The 26087-nt window shown below is 33.1% G+C and overlaps 2 protein-coding genes across 3 annotated transcripts in view; one reads left to right on the forward strand and one right to left on the reverse strand.

Annotated features, from left to right (window-relative positions):
* Positions 1-1765, forward strand: part of Rint1 (RAD50 interactor 1) — a 6452-nt gene extending 4687 nt beyond the window's left edge. Inside the window, exons 10-12 of the mRNA XM_013313523.1 lie at positions 3-92; positions 559-686; positions 978-1765. Coding sequence (XP_013168977.1) covers positions 3-92; positions 559-686; positions 978-1188 — 429 coding nt within the window. The 3' untranslated portion in view covers positions 1189-1765. The remainder of the gene's footprint in view (positions 1-2; positions 93-558; positions 687-977) is intronic.
* Positions 1766-2006: 241 nt separating this feature from the next.
* On the reverse strand, positions 2007-25334 carry LOC106119111 (putative inorganic phosphate cotransporter). Of its 2 annotated transcripts, none has more exons than XM_013313987.1 (8): positions 25169-25334; positions 9377-9561; positions 8489-8728; positions 7962-8171; positions 7611-7775; positions 6850-7066; positions 4484-4722; positions 2007-3688 (listed from the first exon to the last, which is right to left on the reverse strand). In XM_013313987.1, the coding sequence occupies exons 1-8, from the start codon at positions 25290-25292 to the stop codon at positions 3500-3502; spliced, it is 1569 nt and encodes a 522-aa protein (XP_013169441.1). In that variant the 5' UTR covers positions 25293-25334; the 3' UTR covers positions 2007-3499. The 2 variants fall into 2 exon arrangements, with proteins under 2 accessions (XP_013169441.1, XP_013169442.1); XM_013313988.1 differs by lacking the exon at positions 25169-25334 and adding an exon at positions 16151-16379.
* Between the last annotated feature and the right edge of the window lie 753 nt (positions 25335-26087).

A 26087-nucleotide genomic window follows, 5' to 3' on the forward strand; every position in this document is an offset into this window, starting at 1 on the left:
GCCTCGCCTCCGCCACCGCCAGCCTCGCCCCGCCCCTGGCCGCCCGTCTGCGCGCGCACCTCGCCGCACGCCTCGACCACCTCATGCTGCAGGTATACTGCTGCACCACCTTACATCACACAAACACAAACACAACAATATCCAGCTATATCAGAGAGAGACCGCGCCCCTCTTCTCTCTTTTTCGCGATCCATTAGCCTGTCTTTCTCCATATGACAACCGAACTTCAAGCCTGAAACAATGGATTGTGGATTCGACCGAACAAAGAAGAAAAAAAGACATCGACAGAGTGGCAACTCCTTATCTCCTTCGGTCTCTGTCCATCTCCCTTTTTATGGAAGAGTAAAGAAAACGAGTGTGTTTTATTTCTTCATATCTATTTCATAAATGGAATTCCATGTTTTGTAAAAAAAAATATTTTACTACATGAACTGTAAAGTTAAAGAAATAATCATATCTTAATTTGCGTTTTAAAACTGTGCAACGTTTAGTACTATATTGTGTATATTTGTTGCCTTTCAATTACTTAGATGTTTTCTATAATTGTTATACTTAAAGGAGATGGTGTTGGAGACGTGGTTCAATACAGGCGGCACGATGCAGTTCACACACGACGTGAAGCGAAACATCCTGCCCGCGTTCGCACCGCACAACAAGAGTGTCGCACAACTCATCCTCCTGCCAAAGTAATTATTTGTTTTATCCTTATACCACTAGGTCAGGGTTCACCACTACATTAGGGTGGCAGATTTTCACGTTTTTTGTAGTGCATAAAGAATTTTGTGATGAGTGATGTGCCCAAATTTTTTTTCCTGCTATTGGTTCACCATCCCTATACTAAGTGATATGACAAAAACTTGTTCACTGACTAAAATAGGTACTACACAAAGTTACACCGTATTATTGCCTTACATTATTCTTTATAATAACGATACATATTAATTTCCTACCAAGTTAGTTAATGTATTTGCTTATAGGCTATTGGAAGCATGTAAACTCCTCAACATGGACTACGAGGAGGCGCGCCGGCTGCGCTCTCTGTTGGTGAAGCAGCCGGCAGAGGCGAAGCAGATCTCGGAAAGCTGCGGCATCACTCACATAGAGCCTAAAGACGTGCTGCGCATCCTCAACCAGCGGACTGACCTCACTGACACCGCCACACCCTCCTCCGTCATGGAACTCTTCTGAGGGTTCCAAGGTGGAGGCATCTAAATTGCTATAAGATCGGATATGGAGCAACACCTTTCAGGAGTTTGAACCTTATGTTTCAGTAGGTTGAATTAAATTTAACTGCGACAAATAACAAGAGCCAAAAAATCCACAGATTTGCAGTTAGTGTTACCCGTACACAAATTAATATACGTGTTGTATATTAAGGGTTGGTAATAATAACAAATTACATGATTAAAGCAACCCCATGTTTCATGTCTACAATTTTTTTAAATGTTAATTTGGTAGCATATGAGGTTTTAGTTATAAGGCGTATACATTTTATAATTTCTTAATGACATTAAATATTAAAAAATAAAAACATAATTAAATGCAATTTTTAAACAATTCGTCTGTATGTTGCTCTGGTCAGCTGTAGGTTGGATTGAGCCTTTAAAGTAAGTAGTAATTCTTATAAACGCAACATAATTTGTTATGTTTCATGTTATGTATTTAGTAATGTATGGATAAATAGTACATTAGTGGTATGTAGAGTTCATTTTTTGTTTTTATTCTATGCGTTATTAGTGTCCATATTTATGACTATTACAATAATAATAGTATTTTTAAATCGCTTGTATGAATTATTATCAATTTTGTTTGATTTTTATTTTTGTATTAAATTTTAGAACAATATAAGAAAGTTTGAAAAAAAATTAAAGTATAGATTTTGTGAATTATATGTTATTTTTTTATGTTGTTAATTATATGTTAAATTTTATATAATTTTTTATAAATAAATGAAAAAACTTTTTTTTAATTATTATTTTATTTATTTAGTTTCTATTTAATAATAATATTCAATATGTAGTGTATACAAAATATAACCTATTATCTCAGATATAATTATAAATTAAGACTAAAGTTCAAACAATGCTTATATCAATAGATAAATTATAATTTATAACTTTTTTAAACACACGACAAACTTTTCAATGGCACAAACGCGCGCTCAAACAATACTCATCACTTTAATATTATTTGTTCACAGCCTTTTAAATATATTTTTCTTTAATTATTGTGAACAAAATAAAATGTGAAAACTCTTACAAAATATTCAATAAACAACAATATTTACAAAATGCAAAACAGAAGACAGAAGTCCTTGCCATTTATATCTCCAGATAACATAATTATATTTTTTTTTACTTTTAAGTTATTGTTTACGAGGTGTTTGATAACAAGCATCCCTGTCGTTATATTAGAGAAATAAATAGGTAATAGATTGATTCACATAAATGTAAGAAAAATATGCTTTTCAATTATTTTTTTCCTAGGAATGTTTCTGGAGATGTATGTTAACCTGAAGAAACTGATTCAGAAAGTGTTTAGTATTATTGTCGTCAACAAATAAAGTTAGATTTAGCGAAAGTATTGCCATTATGCAAATTTATCTAAATTTTACTCAATTAAAACGTAATCTAATATCATTGTTTATTATTATATTGAAATAATTCATCAAAAATATAGTCACATACAAACATTCAATTAAAAATTATAATACGCTAATTCTATCACATAGCACTGGCAGCTTGAAAATATTTTCAACGAATTGTCAATAATTCAAAGAATACTTTATGGTTTTTGTACTTATACCAAAGACATTTAACTCATTTATTTATAGATGGGACATCATAAACAAAAGCATAATCCAAGAATTGTTATCTTTATGCTAGTCTATTTTGACACGCCCGCATGTCAAATGGTCGTTGTCAAACTTATTTGTTTGATGAAAACTTTGTAGTTAATGCTAAATGATGTCCGCTCTATAATTTATTGGTTTGAATCTCTTGCAGCTAGGCACTTATTTGAAAGTAAATAACATCATCAATAATTTTAATCATTTGCAGGGGATAAACAATCATTAACCATTTTCTTAATTTAACCATAAATGAATAAAAACATTCCTATCACTATCGGTTTTACATAAAATGTAATTCAAAATATGTACGCTTGCTCGGTACATTTTAATAAACAATAAAATATCTTTACAATCTAATCTATACAGCATTAGATTAGCTGTATAGATTGTAACGATATTTTATTGTTTATTAAACAATAAAAGTCCATAGATTTTAAACAATTTAAAATCAATAATAAAATGATACCCGTTTTAAACCGAGTTTCGTAAAAAGTAATTGGACAGCGTATCAATATTTAACCGATTTATCGATTAACCTATTCATCTTGGAATCGTATAAAATCGATTTATCGAAAATAATCGATTAAATAAAACAAGTGCAGCATTGCACTGAATATAAATGATCCTATAATTTACCTATGTCTATATTTACAGTCTAATATCAGTGTTGATGGAATTAGTTGTTGGGATTTCAATCTCCTGTTGTTTCTTATTGTCTTGTGCTGGCCGGTTCCACCATTGCTCGTCGCCGGACGCCCATGCCACGAAAACCAAATTCGTCAATATGAATACTGCCAATGTTATCCAAAACACCAATCGCCATTGAACGAGGGTACTCTGTAATGCAGAAAATCTGAATTCAATATATAACATACTAGCTGTTGTACTTGCTGCTGTGTTAATAGCAGTTGCCCACAACTTCCTCTGTGCAGAATTAAATAAAATCATTTGCATCACGCACAGAAATAACATTTTGAAGAGCGTCTTATGTGTGAACGTCAAACTTGTATGAAACAAGGCAGGTGCGTACATACGATTATCATATTAGTTTTCGCTAATAAGCTGAGACAAGTATTGTAATTCGATACAATTTGTTTCGCGTACCGTTCTGTTACAAAAATAATAAAGCAATTTGATGCCATTATCTTGTTGTGATCTTCTTTGTTATGATTTCTCAGAATAATACCTCTAATTTGGTACTAAAAGGACAAAGAACTAATAATTGTTGCCTTATATTATTTTTTTAATTATTGCACATTATGCGAATGAAGTAATAAAATAATTATAAAAGTTAATTGTCAGTTATTGGCCTTGACTCGATTCTTTCGTTTAATCGTATTTTTCATTTCATATTGTTATTTTATTTTGATTATAAGAATAATCACCGTGAAGTAAAACCAGTCTAGTTCAGCATGCAATATTGTGAAACAGATTTAACTTTTACAAAACTAATTACAGAGGTTGAAAGGACCCATTATTAAATATAGGATTACGATGTGATGTAATACGCATCAGTTGTAAACTATAGCATTATATAGGTTTAGGTAAAGTGACTATGTAGAAAACCTTTATGATAATTTGAAGAAGTGATAATTTCTTAGCTATTCTCCGGTAATATTAAGTTTCACTTACATCAGGAGTTAGTAATCCGACAAGATACGGTGCGATGATTCCAGTGATAGCGCCGATACCGTTGACTATCGCCATGATGGTTCCCGCGTAGTTGCTGCTCAGGTCCAGCGCGTTCACCTTCATTCCAGGGTAGAAAGCGCCCATCAGGCCCATGGAAGCCGTGAACAAGATGACTACAGTTTCAGTGTTGCAGCCGGAGTATGATGCCAGGATCATGCAGATACCAGGACCCACGGAAGCTGGAAAAAAGATTTAATTAAAGATCGTTTGGTTTTAGAAGTTTTTAAAGACGCCGGTTCTTACTTCGTTGTCCTGATTTAATTAATACTCCGAACCTTGGACAAATTGTTAGGAAAATCGTTAAACTACAGCAAAATAATATTGAACAAGGTCTACGGTCTACGTCGTCGTGGTGTCATAACTAAAGCGCCTGTATTCAATCTGCATATCAGATCAAGTATATAAAATTATTATATTGAGACGAATGAATAATAGTATAGTTAATAGTTGACGTTATTTTTGTAGACATACACACAATATATTTGCACAGGTGTACCAAATATAAGTGAATGTCTGTATTAAGGAATTTATGTGGTCTGTTTTAAAGACTGTATAGTTTCAGAGCAAGCATACATAAAATGTCGTTGGCGCAGTTGTTAGGCGCTTGACCGGCCCGACCAAAAGCTATATATGTCCATCTTAGATCCCTGCTATGTTTGTGTGTATTTCGATTTTCGAATTTCATATGTATGTACATCTATCCGACGTTCTTATGGTGTAGGAACGTCATGTAACCTGCGTATCGGGAAATTCAAATATATATGTGAAGTCAAGCAACCCGCACCGGACTAGCGTGGTTCACTAGGTCCTAGTCACCCCGAACTAAGGTAGGCTGCGAGGCCCTCGGTGGTGCTTAGCTAGCGTCACATAAAATATGGACATAAAAGTATAAAACACTTTTTGCCTTTGTGTTATCTCTTAAAATTTACACTACGTTGTTAATGTACAGCAATGTACGTTTACAAGGCAGGAAAACATGCGTTAACCGAGTGAAGGGAAAGGTACTGGTTACAGCACGAGATTTGTCGTGGCCTGTAGGTGCATTGGGAAGGAATACTAATCGCTGACTAGGCGAAAGCGTGTCGCGAGTCTATGTCGGTTGCATAGCACCCGTTTGTTCCGGCAGATCGCTTGCAGCGCAGCTACTGTCCGTTACCGTCAGCCCCTATCAAACGACATTACCATTTACAATGTCTATGACGTGAAACCAAACACAGTCTTTGCAATATTGCGAATCAAAAGTAGCAAATCGAATATTAGCATGTCTCATAGATTCTGTCCCTCTTTTGGAGATTCTTAGCAGATCAATACAGATCAGTCAGATATTTGTTAGGATCCTGCCATAGCTTTGGTACTTAAAAGGGCCTTTTAAATGTATGTTTAATTAATAATTGTTCTATTCAGACGCGGTAAAAGGAGCAACGTAGTTATGACGTCAGCAACCGCTACGCGTATTGCACGAGATTCCAAGGCATTCGCAAACGGATAAAATGTAAGCAATAATAGTAATTATTTTAATTACAAAAAAAATGTATTTTTTTAATTGAAATCTTAAACTGTTAATACCGATGTAAATACTTACAATTAGACAATTACATAAATCGGAGTCTAATTATCAATTTACTTGCGAACTGAAATATTTAGAGAACCTTTTCCTTGCTTTGAACTAGAATAACTGATAAAAAAGATGAATAATGGGAAAAATAAAATAAAATAAATATTTTTAGCGAAAATTATCTCCTAGCTGTCGCCTAGTACTCCGACCTCGCGGAATTAAAGTTTCAGCGGGATTCGTTGAGCAGTTCCTGAGATACATTCAAAGAAGCATCCATCCCGCTAAACATTCGCGTTTATAATATTAATAAGATAGTATAGACAAAAGTCTATAGAACATTCATCTTTAAATAAACTTTTTGTAAAAATACAACAAAAAGTAAGGTAGTGTGTGAAAGAAGGATTTAATTGCAATAAAATTACGGTTAACGTTGGTGTCATATGAATATGCGTAATCGCAAAGCGCATACAAAACACGGAAATTCCTGATGTAAATATAAAATTAAAAATTTATTTACTTTGTTAACTATACACGTTTAAATGTTGCATAACAACGTAATTTGCAATTACAATTAAAATCTCGAAGAATAGCAGTGCAAAATGACTAAATACCTATTGAAGTTATGTGTGAAGACATCGAAGATTATGCAATTATTATGTAGCTTTAATAAGCGATCTAAAAAGCATTATCAAAGCCTACCAGGAACTAAAAAAAATAATGTAAATAAGAGAAAGAGGTCTTTAAAACCTACCTATTGTAGTGAATGTCTTTCTTGCGTTGGTAACGGTGAGCCAGTTCCTCTTGACCATGTTATCGCAGAGCCAACCGAAGACGATGGAGCTGAGCCACATGACAGCGTACGGCAGTGCAGCGAGCGTGCCTGTGCGGTGGATGTCGAACTTGAGCACGCCCGTCATGTATTTCGGCAGGTCAGTCACCATGGTAAAGTAGCCGTAATCGTGGCCGATCTGGAAGTTATGTTTTATGTATAATTTCAAGCGTTTGGTATCAGCGATGAGCATACATAGATGATGAAGCTAAAGAAGTGTTAAGATCATAATAAATGGCATGCCATAATTTTCCCCAACCCATTCGGGTCATTGGCGAAGTGGTATTATTTATGTCAGTGTAAAACTAATACGGTATTTCACACGTGACTCTATATTCTTTGTACTAAGGCGTACGCACTTCAACACGCTTATTTGACGTGACGTATTATATAAAAATACATTATTGGCTTATTCCATTATCGGAACCATTAACCGCTACCTCACACCATCGATAAATGTCAAGGTTCAATTAACATCTTAATATCTTCTTACCGTTATTTTAACCGGATTCAACCAGAATTTAATCAATAATTCAAGCACAGATCAATTAAATTTAAACCTTTACGAATTGAACGTTCAATACCACGATACTGGATCACTTATAGATTGCCGGATAACTTAAGTCGCGTAGGCTTCGCTAATAAGTAAAATGTGTAAAAAAGTATGTTATATTTTTTTTTACCTGTGCGCATACTAGGGCCCAAAGCGGCACGGACATGAATATCGCTTTCCAAGGTATAGCAGACGGCTGGCTGTTCTGATGTCTGCCGAGTGCTTCTTCTAAGTATTTCTTTTCCTTGTCAGAAATGTAGGGATGCGATTCCGGATCATTGTAACACAGTATAGCCTGCGAAACAAAATGATATATCGTTATGATTGAATTATATAAAAACATACAACGAAATATAAACATAATTTTTGTTATTTTTGGCCAGTATTATACATAAATATTGTTATACAAGTACATATACTATACATATTTAAGAATCATAGTAAACAATTTATATTTTACTTTATCCAAATGAGAACTCACCCAAAGTATAAACCATAAGATGCCAACAGCGCCGAACAGATAGAAGACTGATTGCCATTCACCGGTTTCCTTGATAACGAAACCGGAGAGATAAGTACCGGCGATGTTGCCTATTTGTGCCCCGCCGAACACTAGGGAGCCCATCCGCCCACGCTCTGACACTGGCGCCCAACGAGCCAACATCGCGTTCAGAGCTGGGAATGTTGTACCCTGGGTAAACGAATAAAGGATATTAGATTTCAAATTCATACATTTTGAATTAAGAATAGTCTTATGATTCTGTCTGTGAATGGTGATATGACTCAATCAGGGAAGACATAAAACTATTCAATCTTTTCTTTTATTCATCAACTCTATAGTCGTATGAAAATACAAAATGCAATGAATAAAGATTACGTACCGCAAAGCTAAAACAATTGCGTTGGGTATATTTAAAGGAATAGTGAATAAGACTATACTGCAAAAATAGTGCGCATCATGTAAATGTTAAGTAGTTTTATTTTGTACTGATTAAAAGTTATACTAACTTCTCCTAATCCTTCCAGCACTCGTAATATGATGAGGCCAGTGGCGCCTCCAGTTGCGACTGTCCAGGGGGTGAACAAAGTAAACACGGCTGTGCTAAGAACGCCGAACCCGAGTGAATACTTCCCTCCGAACCTCTCCGCCAACATTCCACCAGGTAGATGCGTCACTATGTACCCATAGTAGAATGCACTGAGAATGATCCCCTGGGTTTCCTCATCCCAGTCATATCCGCTTATTTCCTAGAATAAAAACTTACATAAAACTTTTGATGCCAGAGGATAAGGGTTATTTTAATGGTCAAATTCTGAGGTTTGCAATAACAAAGTAATTCAAAACAATACAAAATAACTCTTAAACAGTGTTAAATGTAACTAATTAGTACTAAATTTAACTTGCTCTATTTAGTCACAGTAATTATTATGTAAAAAGCCACAAGTCTATAACAGAAAGGAATATGCATAATTAGTCTAAATTTGTCAAAAAGAATTCCCAACGTAAATCTCAATAAAGTTGTTCTAATATTTGTCTAAAAGAAACTTATTAAGGAATTCATTTATTTTAATGAAGTTCATAGACTTTTAAATAAAAATAGAATAGAAGTCCATAAACGTCTCATCTACATATTACTCGCTAATATTAGTAGTTATACAAGATTCAAATGGAGGGGAGCGACTATGAATGATAAATAGATTTGAAATGCATAATAACCCTATTTTCTTTATAAGACAAGGGGGCCAACGAGCGACGGGAACACATAGGTGATCATGGATGTATTCTTTAGATGTAACATGTCAACTGTCATTATGTCTTCGTACGTCAAAATAATAATATGTCGATGACGTTACGAAAACTTAAAACTTTTGGCAGGTGCTAATGTTAAAACTTACGGTGGCGTCGCCGGCAGTTTCTTCTAAGTCTCCGGGGCAGGAGCCGTGGTCGTGCGCGAGGGAGTGAGCGCGCCGGCGCACCATCTGCGTGATAGCGATGTTGAGGCAGACGCGCATCGTGTATGCGTTCGCAACCGCAAGGAAGCCCATGATCGCCATCACCCATCGCTGAGGTATTATGAATACTGCAAACAAATATTACTTGTTAAAAAATGAGAGGGAGCCAATATTTGTGGATTAAAAGAGAAAATAGACATTATATTCACATCTAATTTAGGTATGGAATTCATTCCAACGACAGCAACAATCTTTATAAATTGAAGAATTGTAAACTTTTAAACGAAAAATAGCCATCATTATTATATCAAAATTCATAGTCGAGTCCGAAAAGCAAGTGATTGTTGTGTTGTAATATTAATACTATAAATATGGACAGGTAACGATTTCAAAATTTGACCGAAGATTGAAATTGAGAGCTTGTTCCAATTCCTTACTGGCACGCGCTCGATGCGGGCTATATCCGCCTTGAAAGGACACAGTTATTAATTACCTACATAATACATTTACATGATCGATAACATTTAAAAACGAATTAAGTAATAATTACTCAATTTCAATATTGATTTTAAATAAAAGAACGTTTATGTCGATGTAATACTGATGTAGCACTTTCGGGCTGAAGCATTAACATAAATATCGGCTTTCTTGATCGCTAGAAAGCCAAAGTAATTACTCGCATCGACAGTTGTACTTGTTGCAATTTCTGATATAACGTGGCGTCATTTTCAGCTGTACATTCATGTGACGTAATAATTATTTTTTAATATAATCTCTGTTACAATTAACAAGTAAGTTGAGGACTACCCGTTGAGTAGACTACAGTCGCCAAGTTAGAAAAAATCTTTTTAAAAACACTTATTTTCTAATTCTAACAGAAACGAATGTCACTTGTTTAAACGTTCATTCATAAAAGATGTGCAATCTTTTGTGATTATTTTTGGTATATTTTGGTCATTGTTCTTCGACCGCTAAACAGAAGCTCAGTGAAACCGAGTCCATGCAACTTAATTGCTAAACAAGTGTATATTGCTATTGCCTTGTTTGTTCGGACTAAGTTAAAGTTAAGTGAAACCAGAAGAAAGTTTTGTCTTTTACAATTTATTGCCTTGCATTCACCTGAGGTCCTCCTTCACAGTACATTGTTTGCATGTATCCATGCATTTATAATGTTTTATAATTTTGGAGCTATGAAAGTTGTAAAATATATTTGAACTAGCTGTCGCACGCAACTCGGTCCACGCGATATTAAAAAAAAACTGTAAGCTATGAATTCGGCCCGACTATGTTCTACATCTATGCTACATTTCGGTGAGGTCTATTCAACCATTCTAGGGATACTTTGTAACCATTATCCATCCATCCAAACATTCGCATTTATAATATTAGTAAAATTTAATGAGTTAAATCGGCCATGACAAAAACGAAAAATAAAATGTGTTCCGTTATTAGTTACACTTGTACGCATTTTAAAGATACTTTGGAGTAATAAAAAAATTACCATTGTAATGTTTAGATGCTGTACATTTTTCAACTATTCTACGTGATTAATTTCATTTTTCCTTCTAAACAAAAGGAAGACGGAACTGATTAATATAAAGATATAGAGTTTCCGCTTCCCTATTAATTCGAATTAAAAATATGTTCAGGTTACCGAGCTATGAAATAAACACAAGGAACACATTACATATTACAATTTAAAAAATACAAGTGTTATGGAGTCTTCAAGCACAACTGCTTTTACAGACACTTCGATTTTTTTGAATTTGAAGTTTTTGTATAAAACACTCTATTTAGAGTTTGTAAATAATCTATGTCTGTTAATTTACTGTATATCTGGTACTATAAAACATAAGCAAGCATATTTTTCTCCGATATTACTGTCGTGGGCAGACGATCGCTCATCCTCAGGTGAATGTCCTCTGGGTCTCTCGGTGAGGTAAAAAATAACAAGTTCCATGTACACGGTCGAATATGTTAAATGTAGAATATTTAACATATTCTCAAATGTTAAAATATGAGATTTAAATAAAGATTTTAGTATAGAAAAAAAAATTTAGATCAGGTTATTTTTATCTGCGTCAAATGAAAATCTTTAATTGCTGTCTAGTTTACGGGCTTGATTTACCAGCTTATGCATATATAGAAATATTTTAAATATTGTTTGTTATCTTTACTTAAACCTTCAGAAATTTGAAATTTGGTAATAGTTTTTGTGTATTGTAAATAAACTATTGTCAATTCTTTATTATCCAGTTATATTCAATGCCACATACACGATCCAAATACCTCATGTGTTTGGTTTTACTATCTATAAAATAAATTACCATTGTGAACTGAATTTAAAATATTCACGTTCTCGCACGTAATTGTAACCTTAGTTCCAGTTACATTTAGTTTTACAACCACCACATATCAATAAGTATTTTAAACATCATCGTAAAAACTTAGACAATTTTAAAGATTTATTATAATCGTAAAGGAAAGCAGTGAAAAACTACACGTAACTGCGGCTAGATATCGTAGGTTATCCTCTTTTAAATGTTTTATTTTTATTGACAAGATCTTGCGGTACAAAGATTGATTAACAATTATCAATCTTGTAAATCAAATCCCTTGGTCTAGACTTCCTGTGTCATCCGTAATGATGGCATCATTAATTAATTATGGCAATTTTCAATCACAGTGACAGGTGACAAGATTCAGACACATGTCGCGTGCGAATTAACGGCGGTTGGTATTCTTTAGATAGCTTTGGTGGGCAACGAACCATGCAACTGGGAGTGCAGGACGCATTGTGTATTTTGTTATGGCATCGCATTCAACAATTCAATTTGCTATACTGTGACGTAAAGCCTTGTTGATACGAAACTTATGAATACATTGTTGGTTTCACGCGACAAGAAAATTGTACTAGTTTTATTATGATTCTCTGTTATTCTTCCCGCTAATTACATTTCTATGCACTTTGAATTGTGAATTTAAAATATCAGAATGAATTAAGTGAGAAATTTATCTTTTATTTTATAAGACCAAATAAATACGTCATTAATAGGTAACTAAAAATAAAAATTCACTCAAGCGAAGTCAAACACAAACTATAAATAAAACTTGATTTTATCACTTACATCTGTATAAATTTTGTACGGAAAACAACAACAATGGTCCTTAAAACGTAAATTGTTTTTACAACAAGAAAAATACAACTTACTATTCTTTGTCCCTCAACTAATTATAATTACATACTTTATACACAGTGTAAGGTACCAAATAGACTTAATTACAATTGAAATATGTAACCCAATTTACACACGCTAACTGCGTGGTCACTTTCGGCATTGTAATTCACGACCCCATTGCTACGAAATTCAAGCAACTGAACTTAAACTCCTCATGCCTTACATTTTTTCAACTTAATTCTCTTTGGAAAAGTACCACATAAAAAGAAATTGAATGTCAATTCGATTATCAAATATGGAACAAAGGAATAAATTCAAGAGAATCGTTCCTATAAAGAGTAATTTTGTATTCGTCTCACGAAAAAGTTTTTATAGTTTCCGCTCGAATGTCGTATATGTGTTGAATACCAAGATGTATCTGTATGCCCGTTAACATACGTCAGTTTGCGAGCGGTCGAATTGAAGGCAGAAATCCCGACCGATGTTAACCATTAATGGGTCGATAAAATTCATATTAATAAGGAGAGACTGCTCCACCACCCGCACTTACGGAGTGGCTTTGACTAAATTGGTATTGGAATTGAGAAACTCGTTAGAAGTGATGGTTTTTATCAGAACACAACGCCGAACAGATTTCTATCGGGGCGGCCGACTGGTCCTTCGAGCCCGACCAGTTCTACTCGGCACTCGGTAGACAGGCTGGCGTTGTGTCGGGGAGACACTGCGGGAAATCATTATTTAAACAATACATCTTTCCAGGAAAAGAAAGGGGCAATTACTTATTATTTTAACGATTAAATGTAATTTACATTGAGGCGTAGGGACATACATACTTAAATTATAACGCCATAAAAATTTGGGAGAACGGCGATTAAATCGTCGTTACGACTTATGGCTTGTGGTGGCTATGTCCAAGAATGAACGAAGACTTAGACAAAACCCTTGACATTATGCCTCTAGCGCCTTGATACATTAATCGGTAAATTCGCGTGTGGTCGGGAATGCGCAGTCTAATTGCTAATGGCTACAGGAGAGTCGTTCGACAGGCTCGGCTCCCTTTCACCTTAATGCAGTTAATCAAGCCGCTGTGTTCGCGTTTATGACTTAGAGCAGGCGAGATAAATGGCGGAATTACTATCCAATGCTAACGACGCCCTTAGAAGAAAGTGGACATAAAGAACTTATGTACAACGTAAGATAAGGTTATTGTTATTGAGCTGTAAGTCGTGTATCCCAAAAAGATTTTAAAGTATACGAATCATGAAGAGATGAGATTAGTTATGCCCGTTTCCCACTTTATGTAAGATTTTTGTCTTTTATGTCTTTATAGAATTAATTACGACACTTAATTATTCCATCCAGGTTTCTTAGGACGTAGTTCATTAATCGTAAGGGCCCCGCTTGCGTTAGGCAAAAGTCCACGTGTTGAAAATTATGTTACTTGTAAGTATACACGTGACAGAGTGTACAGTTATATGGTATAATTAGTGCCGTTGACAGGGTAAAGAATAAGAAGTCTGGCAGTAATGAAAATTTTAATTTAAACGTGTTAAAGCGTAACGCATTCATTAATACGCCGTCACGAAACACAATACAAAACGTAACGTTTGTGTTAGAACAAATGTTGAGGTCGAGATGGGGCGGATTGTTGGTTAATTTATAAATCAAAATCCACTCGACTGTGAAATGAACCCATTAGAGATGCTCCGAGGTCCATTATGTTATCGGTACAGGTTAATTTTATTGATTGAAAAGTGTACTCCTATCTTGAGTACAGTAACGCTATTGCTGCTCTATGTACGTTGGGTTATAAGAGACAGATATATTATTAAGAATTTTAGGCATAAAATTAAAAAGTTCTCGATGGAATCAAATCCGTTAGGTCTTTTTTAATATTGTTGTTGTTTGTAAAAGGTAATAAGAAATAATGAGTGTAAATAAATAAATAAATGGTTTATGAACATTCACGCTCTAGAAACTGTAATACGAATGTTAACCACAAATAGGATGTGAATATTGCGGTTAACCTTGCATCGGTGTAACTGCTCCCCGAATTGTTTGCTCTGCACCTTCCGTCTTAATGCATATCAAATATTGTAACGTATGAAGACAACTAATATCAAATATTAAAAAATAAAACTACATGACACTACAACTTCACTATCATTATTAGTTACTTAAGTTTATCTTAATTTCCTTTTACTTGCTTATTATTTATTTGTCATAATGACTGTGGTGTTAATTATTTCAATGTGAACGTTTTCCTAAGACGTGCTAAACTTAAGTATATTCTTATGTAGATAAAAAGTCCCCACTGTTACTACGGAAAAGTGGATTAATGTACTTGTTAACTATACTTATTTGGGGAAGAACCAAGAATTTACTGTTACCAGATAACCTATCGTAACGAAATATAAACAAACCTTTAAGTTACGGAAATTTCTAGAAAAGTGTTAGATCTAAGGACACAACACCTTTTTATTGTTTTTTTACTGTTATGAACAATTAATTTATGTACATATTAATTAATTATTTTGGATAAGTAAATAGGAATGGATTATTTCGTTAAAGAGCTCATCGTATAGAATTCCGAGTATAAAACCTTTCTTTGTATCCTTTGAGGAAATCGGTTAATGCAAGGCACGTGGCACACGTGTCTAACATCGAGAGTGGACAAACGTGACGCATATTTAAACTAAGTTTTCTAACTTAATTAGACAATTAAGTAAAATCAAAGAAAGAATAATTGTAATTTTTTTTACTATAAGCTTTTCCGTCCAATGATGCTGAGATGCTATTACATTCGTTATTTTTTAAACAAAGCATTAATTGGGCAAAGCACGTAGTGGATTTAAACCGTGGGTTTCTGAGACCGAAATCCCCCTTTAAAACATTTTGTTATCTCTGTTTTGTCAATGATAATGACAGGGATGACGTTATGTTATACAGAGATTTTGGTCTTAGAAACCAACGGTAACTGCTAACATTATCTGATTGTTACGATGACCGGTTAAGGGTTTCGAGATTTCTGTTAATTCAAGTGAAAAGTTCAACGATATTTGTTCTTGTAATTATCTTCGAATTGTTCCTTGTTATATTTAGTATTTAAGCACTTAAGATTATTTCGATAAAATAATACGTCAAGAATAGATGGAAACTTTGTACGATAAGCTATATTTACTGTAGCTTTTTCTAAACGCTATGGTTCAACGTTTTATATTGCGACAGGTAAATAAATAGAAAAAAACATATTTATTCTTACGAATAATTAATTGATTATGCAAATTCGTTTTTTTTCTGTTATTTATACAAAAATTCTATATGTTCTTTGTGAAATATAAAATTACGTGTTAGAAGCTATTATTAAAATAGGCAAAAGTAACTAAGGGAAAAACACATAAAAAAATAATACTTTGTTTAAAAAGATGTAAACATTTTTGTATTTGTCTAATCTATTTAGTTTAAGGTGTTGTTCTCGGTGTTGACTAAGCGTAATCCTAAGTAAATTAAAAATAATACATTTAAGCAAAAAACTTACGTTTTGATAAAAGCAATTTCCATCCCGTCAACATTTTAAGTTATTAATTATCACAAGTATCACTAAAAAAATCAAACTAATATTAACTTAACAAGTATATTAATTAATTAAATTTTGAAAAATTTTAAATCTAAAACTTGTGTCCAATAAAGATTCACTTTGTGTTTATGAGATCGCGGTTCTGCGACCGCGCCGATGCCGCAGCTGAGCCGTCATGCGCGCAACAAACACAGCCTGCAAATACGCGCACGCGCAATACCTTTCCCGCCTATATACCGCTAACTTACCTCCCCACAGGCGCGCGTATTGACAGAAGATCACCCAATCAATCAAAACATAATTACCTAAATGTAACACATTATATAACACACTTCCGGTCTACTTACAATGACATTGCAAAAAAATCAGGCTTTTGTAAATCAGAGAGTTGAGAAGTAACCTATTTTATCATCACGTTCTTATTGTTGACTCGGATACGATAGATTTTATAAGTATTTCTTAAAAATTATCAATATTATGGGTAATACAAAATTGATTTTATTTTTAATACGCCGAGGGACATGATTATTTGACGTTTCTAGTTTTCTTTACAAGTTTTGCCTGTTCCTACTGATTTTATATTTTTTAAATAGTAATTATTCTTCAAAAGAGGCTTCTCGGATCTGCAACGTAATTATTGGGTAACATAATTCGGTTTATCAGTTACAGAGGTCCGTATAAAGTAATATTTTTATAATTTTACAATATATTTATGTTGGTCAACTCAAGCGATCCATACTTAATAGCATTAAGCAAGTCTTGCTGCACTAATTGCAGTTGTCGCAGCAGGCGAGTGAAACCCGGCTATCAGTTCAAGGAACTCGGGCGTAGGAAACTTCCACGGGAGCTGATTACGGACCCGTGCCCGCATACGACAATGATGCGTAAAAACCATATAATACTGAGGTTACATGGTGTTTGGTAAAATATGACATCAAAATTTTACAAGTGATAAATAATTTAGTAAATATATCACGACTGACTGAAAGATAATCATCATAAATGACATTATATGGCACTGCAGGAAAAATAATCACTTTACATACAATTTCGTTTCCTACATATTAATTTATATATGTACACTATTGATTATTTTCCCATCAAACGCTTAAAATATATAATACATATACTAATAAGTCATGCGAAATAACATAACATCATCATCAGCTCACTATACGCCCCCACTGAGGGGCTCGAAGCCTACCCTAAGTTGAGGGTGACTAGGCTATATTCAACCACGTTGGCTAATTGCTGGTTGGTTGACTTCACACATATCTATGAATTTCTTCTCAGATATGTGCAGGTTGCATCATGATGTTTTCCTTCACCGTAAGAACGTCGGATAAATGAACATATGTAAATCGGAAATCGAAAAACACTTTGGTACATGGCGGGATTCGAATCCAGGACCTGCAGATTACAAGTCAAGTGTTAAAACCCCTGAGCCACCGACGCTCTTAACATAAGATGTTACTTCGAAAAAGAGAAAAATGTTTTCGTATAATAAAGTGTAAAGGTATATTTATTTGTTATACCACTTGTATATCTGTGCCGTATTTCATAAACATATTTAACATATCTGCAATCAACTAATTACAACCAATACGAACGGTAGCGGCAATTTGCAGACATTTTTCTAAAATATTGCCCATAGTTATAATACAAAATTGTTGCCTAATTTTCAATCTCAAATTGAAAAAAAGTTAATAATTAACGAGAAAAGCTACATAAACAAGTTGTTGAATATTTTATTTAAATTAGGTTATAAAGAGATGATTATCTTTACCAAGAATGTTACGGAGAATTTTATTCAGTTATGCGTTGTGATATTTTTAAACGTTTTTTTTCTTCAAAAAATTATATATAGTTAACTATATGTATTAAAAATTATGTTATAGAGGCTTTTAAAAATACCGAACGACGGTGTAAAAGTATTAAAATGTAACTAAAAGTTTATATCACATAATTATTGCTCCATCTGATGTAAACAAGTAAATATGTTGATAAATGGAATTTGCCGCTCATTTTCCAGCAGATGAAATTAAAATGAAGCTATTTTATAATTTAATGGCACTGTCACGTGTCGAGATCCTTTATTTCAGATTAACTTGGTCCGATTTCCGACATACTGAGGCACGATTAAATACATCTTATTACGAATTGATAACATTAAAATGTAATCACCAAATTGGCTATTATGTTACGTTTACAAATACTCATTTAATGTTTGTTAAAGACAGTTGTGCACGAGTGGACAAATATCGCCGGAATTCTATTTACAAATTATTTATTTAATTGCATGTTTTGTCGGAATTGTCAGGAAATTTTTTTATGTTTAGGAATTACTAAACAATATTTTAGAATTCACAACTTATGTTCGTACTTATGTCCGGATTAAAACGCACCATTGTAGTAATACGTATTATTTTCATAAGTTTTGACAATGCTGTAAACAGTGTTGGTCTTGTCTTAAATGTTAATTTTTTTCATCATAACGCTCTTAAACACGGAATACTTGTCCAAATGTAAATATTTACTGACAAATTTAGAATCACACTTTTAGGCGTATATCCGTAACGTCTTCTCAGAACACCGAATTTATTATGATAACATGTTTTTAAACTTTGTCTACATTAAATATGCTGGTTTATTTTTGTAGGAAAATTTTACCACAAGTAAATTTAAATAATTATATAGTATGTAAAACACACGTGTCTATTTCAAGACATTTATTAAGAAGCTAATTAGGTGTAAAAAACTATAACACGATTTTATTCATGAAAATTTCTTGTTCACTGTACTTAGCCAAACTATTCGTTTATTTATATTATTATCTCTCTCATTTATCGATAAAAATCCACATATAATGCTCTCATATCTTTTTTCATACTGAAACATGGAAACTGTCTGGCTGTAAACAAAAAAAACAAAATCCATGAACTAATTGTATGGAGAATATATACAAGGGTGTCACTGATATACTATCTATATGTAAATTAAGGCAATATAACTTTGAGCAGGTTTAAAAGAAATAATGTGGAACAAAATTAAAATGTAACTGTATTAATTAAAAAACTAGATAGAATATTAACCTTCAATACAACGAGGAATTGAACTGAACATATAGTATTATACTTACGCCGATGCCTTATTTACTGCCTGTCAGTAACTTTCATATTTACAATCGCCCTTTCTAATTCAACAACATTGAAACAAACAATACCAATAAAGCTATTTCCTATATATTTAACCATCTTGTATTTAGTGACGGACACACTCAGAGAAGTATAATTGTAATTTAAGCAGTCGCAAAGTATAGATTTCTTTCACAAAAACTACGATGGGATTACCAAAGTAACCAAAAATTAAGGGGTTGACAGTAAGGTGTTAGTACATTCATAGTTATTTACAGCAGTCCATCGTAGAAAAATATTGTGCAAGCAAATAGAAAAAGAATTTTCCGACGTCAGTATTTCCATCCAATTACAGTATGAATGCTTTCAAAAGAAGAGTAAATAGACTAGTAAAAAACTTCTGCTAACTAAATTGACCAATTTCCAAGTGTTACCCAGTTTATGCATTATGAAAAAATGTTAAGATGAAAGCTAATCTTATGATGTCCATGACTTCACGAAATTGATTCTGGAATTGACAGATTTGTTGTAATATCAATTGAAGCACGTCTTCACAATTCCGAAACTCTATTGCAGCCACACAAAAGGTCGTGCCGCGAGTGTTGACAATACTTGGCAAGAAGTCTGTCCCATTTGACAGTTTTTGCGTCGAACAAAATAAAAATTGTATTGGCGCGATTAAAGAATTTTGCAAGCGTGCAATGTGGTAACAATGTTCGCCGGAATATTGGATTGTAGTACGATTTCCTTTCAGACACCGCTGATATCGCAAGGTTAACGCATTGACCCTGGCTGCTGACGTGGATAATCAAGTCAACGGCTCAATCTATTTCGGGATCCATTGAGCATTGACCATGCTTCAAAGAGACTCGTCACAAAGCCTAAAAAGTTACTCATGACGTAAGTATTGAACAAAATACATTTTCTTTTATGATTTTTTTAACCATATTATAGGCTAATTTAGATCAGACAGGACTAGTGGAAACAATTTTATTATATTTAATTTTAGGAAAGCGGAACACGTATCGTATATGTTGTCGAGAATAAACTATGTAATTTCAAACAGTATTTTTATGATACTTATTACTAATTGGTTCTTAAATGGTACATATAAAAATCCATTTAAAGAAATATTTACGTTTACGAGTATTTTAATTAGTAAATTGTCTTTACGACCGGATGCACTTAACAAATTGCACGAAGAGACAAATCTTCTAAAACAGTTAATAAATGTAGACACGTTTAATTATCATCTGTCATGTAAATCCTAGGTTTCCACTGACAAAACAGATGTAAAAACTTCTAGTAATTTCTGTACTTTTTAAAGAGAATGAGAGCAATGGCAAAAGTTTTTGTACACGTGTTTCCGTAGTGGTAATACTGTTGGATTTATTTTTCCTTAACATATTCATTTTCTTCAAAAATTTCCATTCAAAAAGACAAAGCACTAGCCGTTTAGCATGACGAATGACATTTACTACAGCCGTATGTCTTGTTTCTGTAAATATTGATAAATTATCGGTTCGTTAGTGCGCATAGTAATAAATTAAAGATCGAGAAACAAATTTTCTCATTGAAATAAATGTATCTTTAGTATACAGGCCAGCATTTCAGGAACCTTAAAACGGCTTGCTAGATAGTTGTTGATATTTTATTTTATAATTTGTCTCAAACTTTTATGACACGAACCGATTGAAACCAGCTTTGTATAAAGACCTAATAAGATTTTTTCATGATCACGAATATTTACCCAACTAGAAACGTTTCACTTTTCATTTATTTTAATCTCAGTAACCTTCGTTTTCTAATTATTTTACAGATATAATATTAAAATGCATTATTTCTTCAATTGGCAGTACATAATAAAAAAATGGTGTTCAACAATTTAATAGACTTTTCCCGCCCTAATTTCTATACTTAAAAGTTTTCAGTTGGCAATTTTCAGTAATGACTGTATGAGAATACCGACTCTTTATTTTCGATCTAAAATAATTTACTTTTAAAGTTAATATTATACTTTTTAAGAGGTTTAAAATGTAATATTGCGAAGTAGTTAGCTAGTTTGCACAAAGGAGTTGTTAGTTGACGCGTCATGGGAAAGTATGTAAGTACTAAAAAAATTATTCAAAAATAAAGACGGAAATGAGAAGAATATATACTTAGTTCATTAAGAATAACAGCCGCTATGATGCGTGATTTCCATTATTAATTACCGAAATTGAATAATTAATAAATAGTCGTGAGTTGCAATGAGACGATAATAATTATACTGAGAAAAACCACAAGTTGTAACGTGCTTTTAAAAGTACACGGTTATGTAAATAGTTTTTTTTCATTAGGTATTTAAATCATTTGATTACAGGATCCTTAGAAAACAGTAGAACAAAATATAGTTAATGTTTAGTTTTTAGTTAGATCTAATAATATGTAAAACATGTTTAATAACTGTGCAACAGCTAAAAACGAAGCTATGGCCTGTCTCAGTATAAACTGATGAATTTTCGAATTTCTTAGGGAAACCTGTGTATGCCTTTTGACATATTATTGTACTTTTACTACAAGAAGTACTATAAAATAGATCATACCTGCGCTATCATATCACTGATGTATAATGAGTCATTGACTTATCAAAAAATGCAATATATTCATATATATTTATTTTGTTAAATAATGTTTACCCGCTGATTGTGGCACCTGGATAAAGTTTAATGTTTAAATATGACAAATAATTATTTTAAAATTTTAGTTAGATATGACATCACCTGATCATACATTTGCTGATATAAAAAGCAGAAATGTTAGCTACTTATCCTAAGGTACGCCGTTTGGTAACATCTAATGTATTACCATATCTAATAGATGGTGTGAATGAATTATGCAGTATACTCACCTTATAATTGATCTATACCGCTTAAATACGAGATAAGGTATCGCATGCGAGTTGAATTGCCTAAATGAAAAGATTTTATAGGTCCAAGTTGCGTATAAGGCTTTGTTCAAATCAAGGCACGTTTTTAAATTCAAAGTATTTAGCGCAGCAAAGTGTCGCATGTGGAAGCGTTTGCGCATACCGATAGTGTGGCCGCGCCTTTCACTCGCCGCTAGTGCAAGCTAAGATACGAACTGATTAGAATTAACTAGTCGGGTATTACCATGTCTTTGATTTAATTCAACAACGAGAGTTGCTTCACATACATCGAATGTGACAATTTCTAACATCCACCCAGTATGACAAATATATATTATTACACAACTGACTAGTCCTGCGTTAAGGGTACGAGAGTCCGCTGTAAGGGACCGATATTATTTAAGGGCCTTAAAATTTGAAAACCTGATTGATTTTTTTAGCAGCATGTTAAAAGGTAATCGAAGTCGAAGTAAATTGGCTGTAATGTTGAAAACATCTCATCTAATTGGTTCTGTGGTAGGTAATAGCGGGCTATCTAACCGGTCTTGTATGGAAAGCCGGCGCAGACTGCCTGGCTGCGAGCCGACCACACGTACTCGGACTAACCACTACATATTAACAACACCGCTCCCGGTAATGTGTTAAAACATGATTTAAACATCACAAGACTCGGGGTCAGATTTAATTTGGTTAGATTAGATCCTAATGTGACCGACTTTGCATATAGTACGTGTCCTTTAAAAATATTTGAAACTATTGTTTAATCTATAATATTTATCAGATAGTGAGCAATACAAAGCTTTTCAATTTGGAGCTTAGAATTGAAGATCGTCACTTAGTATAAACATTTCGCTGTAGATCCGAAGCATGACGAGGATAAGTTGTAAAAATTGTCTCTGGGGAAGGCCAAAAAGTGAGACCAATAATCGGATAAACATACATTCATATTTTCCGTTTTATCTTATTCCTCAAGGAAAAAGCCAAGATATAAACGAAATTGTGAGAGCTATAACACAATAAGGTAAAGTTTTATGTTGTGATAAGTACTGATTGGCATGTAAACATTTCGTTACTACAAGCGTAATTAGTTATTGTTACTGTCTAACAAAGAAAGATGTAGTGCTTAAAGACATGACTGAGTGCCAAGTCTCAGACGAAGATGTTAACAGAATGAAGTGGGAAGGATGGATTCAGAAAGCCGACCACAGAGCTTGGTAAATAGTCAATAAAAAAAAAGTTAACATTATTGTGAATAAATTAAAAATAAACAAAAAGAAAATAATAAAACGTGTCGGTCAATGAAATATTTGTGACATATATTTTATTTTGGCAACTAAATCGTAAGAATTTCAAGGTAAACGGAATTATTTACCTCCGGATACATTACATATTGCAAAGCGTATAGCAGGCGGTATCCGAATTGAATCAACAATTAGAATCTTTAAATTTTAATGAACTCTTTGTTATTACATTCGAATAGAGACTAACAAATTTTTGATACACCTTCATTGAAAATTAAATAAAGGAATAAGGAAATTGTTCAAACATCATAGAACAGGGGGATGTGCTACGTTATCTTAATACACAATAGACATGGAATCGCTTGATATATTTTTGTATACTTATTATGAATAATTTGAATGAATAATATAAAAGAGGGATGATCATTTGTGTCAAGTAAACTTTATAACTAATGAACCAATTTAAATGGTTCTCTGATCTCGGTACATTGTCAAGCTGGCAAATAGTGCAGAAGTAGGTATAACCAAATCTGCATAGTAATTGAGCTTCAAAACATAATCAAGCCTAAAAGAGAAGTTCTGTACATATATTAAACACAGTTGTCTACATTCTACCCTTCATATTTATGAATCGTGATGTTAATATTAAGGGTAGAATAAGTAAATGTTGCTTATCATGCGGTAAATGGAACCACAAAAGCACGTGATGTTAGGGTTCTAGTTGGAGGCTCAATTAATATATTAACAACCTCTGTGTAATTACGGCAGTGATTGGCAAATGCCAAATGCAATACAAAAACATCGCTTCCTCATTCTAAATTTAAATCCAGATCATCGTCCCTCGCCACGGTGAAGTGGAGAGCAAATTCAATTATTTTTTTTACATAATAGAATCTGTATTCAATCATAATAGAAACTTTTTTAATGTTATTCTTATTATACGCAATCTATTTTAATAAAATAACATAAAAAATAAGAAATAGAACTAATATTGTACAAAAATGCACAATGGAATTGTGTACATAATTTAGATTTAAGACGACTCTATGAAATCCGATTCTTAGGTAAAGAAACAAATAATTTGCTATTCTTTTCATTATGATTTTCAAGAAGAACCGGAGAAAAATAACATATTACATTTCATTCAAGTACTATGGAAAATTTAACGTGTACCCAATACTGCGAGTACTTTATCTTTGTTTATGTATTGGTTATTAATAAATATTGACATCGAAGTCGTTCTCACGCAGATAAATTGTATCCGACCTTTTCTAATGATGACGTCACTGCCTACTTATCAAATAACTGTCACCAATTGTTTAATACCGTTTGTCTGGCGGTCGTCACTTTAAGATTTATTTTAGAAGTTTTTCCGGGGTGCTACAGCATACTTCGCAACATCGAAACCGTCTATTGCGTGGATTACTAACTAACACACTGTTATGAACAGTTTATTTATAACATTTGGGTCTTCTGACTGTACCATTCTAATATAATTCTTCTTGGCTTTCGATACCCTCTATTAACTGTTTATTTGTCTTGAGATTCCTTTTAATTATTAATATTTATTAACTCTCAACTGTCCTCAATATTGTAGTTTTTATTGAGATCATAACGTTCTACTTGAACTCGCTCATTGAAGCTTACTGCAATTGTGTCATAGATAAAAAATATATGTAACCACTAAGCTACTCACCTCTTTGACATAATGGTTTCTTATTTGAAGGAAGTAAGGGCGAATGTTCACTCGAGTCGTCACATTTTCTATTAGATTTACTATCAGTTTGAATAGATAAAAGTAAATGTTCCAAAAATTTCATTATAATCCTTAACTTTTTAAAGAATTTTTGTCTTTTATTTGTGTAATTTATTTTAATATTATTATATCAATAACATGTACACTCAACCACGAACACAAAACAACTGTGATATGATATTCTTGCCCTGTATACAACATTTATTTTAACTATGTGTACATTGATAAAATTCAAAGGGCATAATTAGTGTATACAATGCAGTAACCAACTCTATAGTTTATACTAATTATGGAAAATTACTTATCCGATGCTACATAGTAAACAAAAAGCAATTAAACATAACGATAATGTCAATGCTTCTTTAAGATACTAATTACTAGTAAATTGTTTACTTTAATTCCAAAAAACGCCTCATATTTCATAATGTCTTTGTGACGTCGTAGGGTAAGTAAATATTTATAGGGTCTAATGAACTATGCCATATTCATCTGTCGATGTTTATTCCATCACAAAATAGCATTGAGATAAGAACTGTTTTCGTATTTTAAGTAGTTTTATTCAACTAGTATTCAGATTATTCATGACAAAATAAATTTAAAAAACTCAAATGATTGTAATATAAATAGTGTAAACTAAGAACAAAAAGCAGTTTTATTAAAATATCTATCATTTTAAAGTCACGAAACCAAAAGCAAAAGCTTACCTACGTAGAATAGATATAAAACTTTTGCTGTCGTGCAATTTCGATATGCATAATTCAAACAGGCTACTTGAAGCAACATTTGAACGGAAATTTGCCTACAATTTACTTGCGATCAAACAATTTATTTCAAAGCATGACGATACCACATTTTATGT

This window comes from Papilio xuthus, unplaced genomic scaffold (genome assembly GCF_000836235.2).
Source record: "Papilio xuthus unplaced genomic scaffold, Pxut_1.1 DF827542.1, whole genome shotgun sequence".
Lineage (NCBI taxonomy): Eukaryota > Metazoa > Arthropoda > Insecta > Lepidoptera > Papilionidae > Papilio > Papilio xuthus.

Bases quoted from the DNA above. Each gene is read 5' to 3' on its own strand.
- LOC106119111 (XM_013313987.1), bottom strand. From the start codon at position 25,292: ATGAAATTTTTGGAACATTTACTTTTATCTATTCAAACTGATAGTAAA. The intron at 7,067-7,610 runs GTAAAAAAAAAT...CATAACTTCCAG, and splicing joins GGGCCCTAGTATGCGCACAG to ATCGGCCACGATTACGGCTA. The intron at 3,689-4,483 runs GTAAGTGAAACT...TCTGCATTACAG, and splicing joins TCGGATTACTAACTCCTGAT to AGTACCCTCGTTCAATGGCG.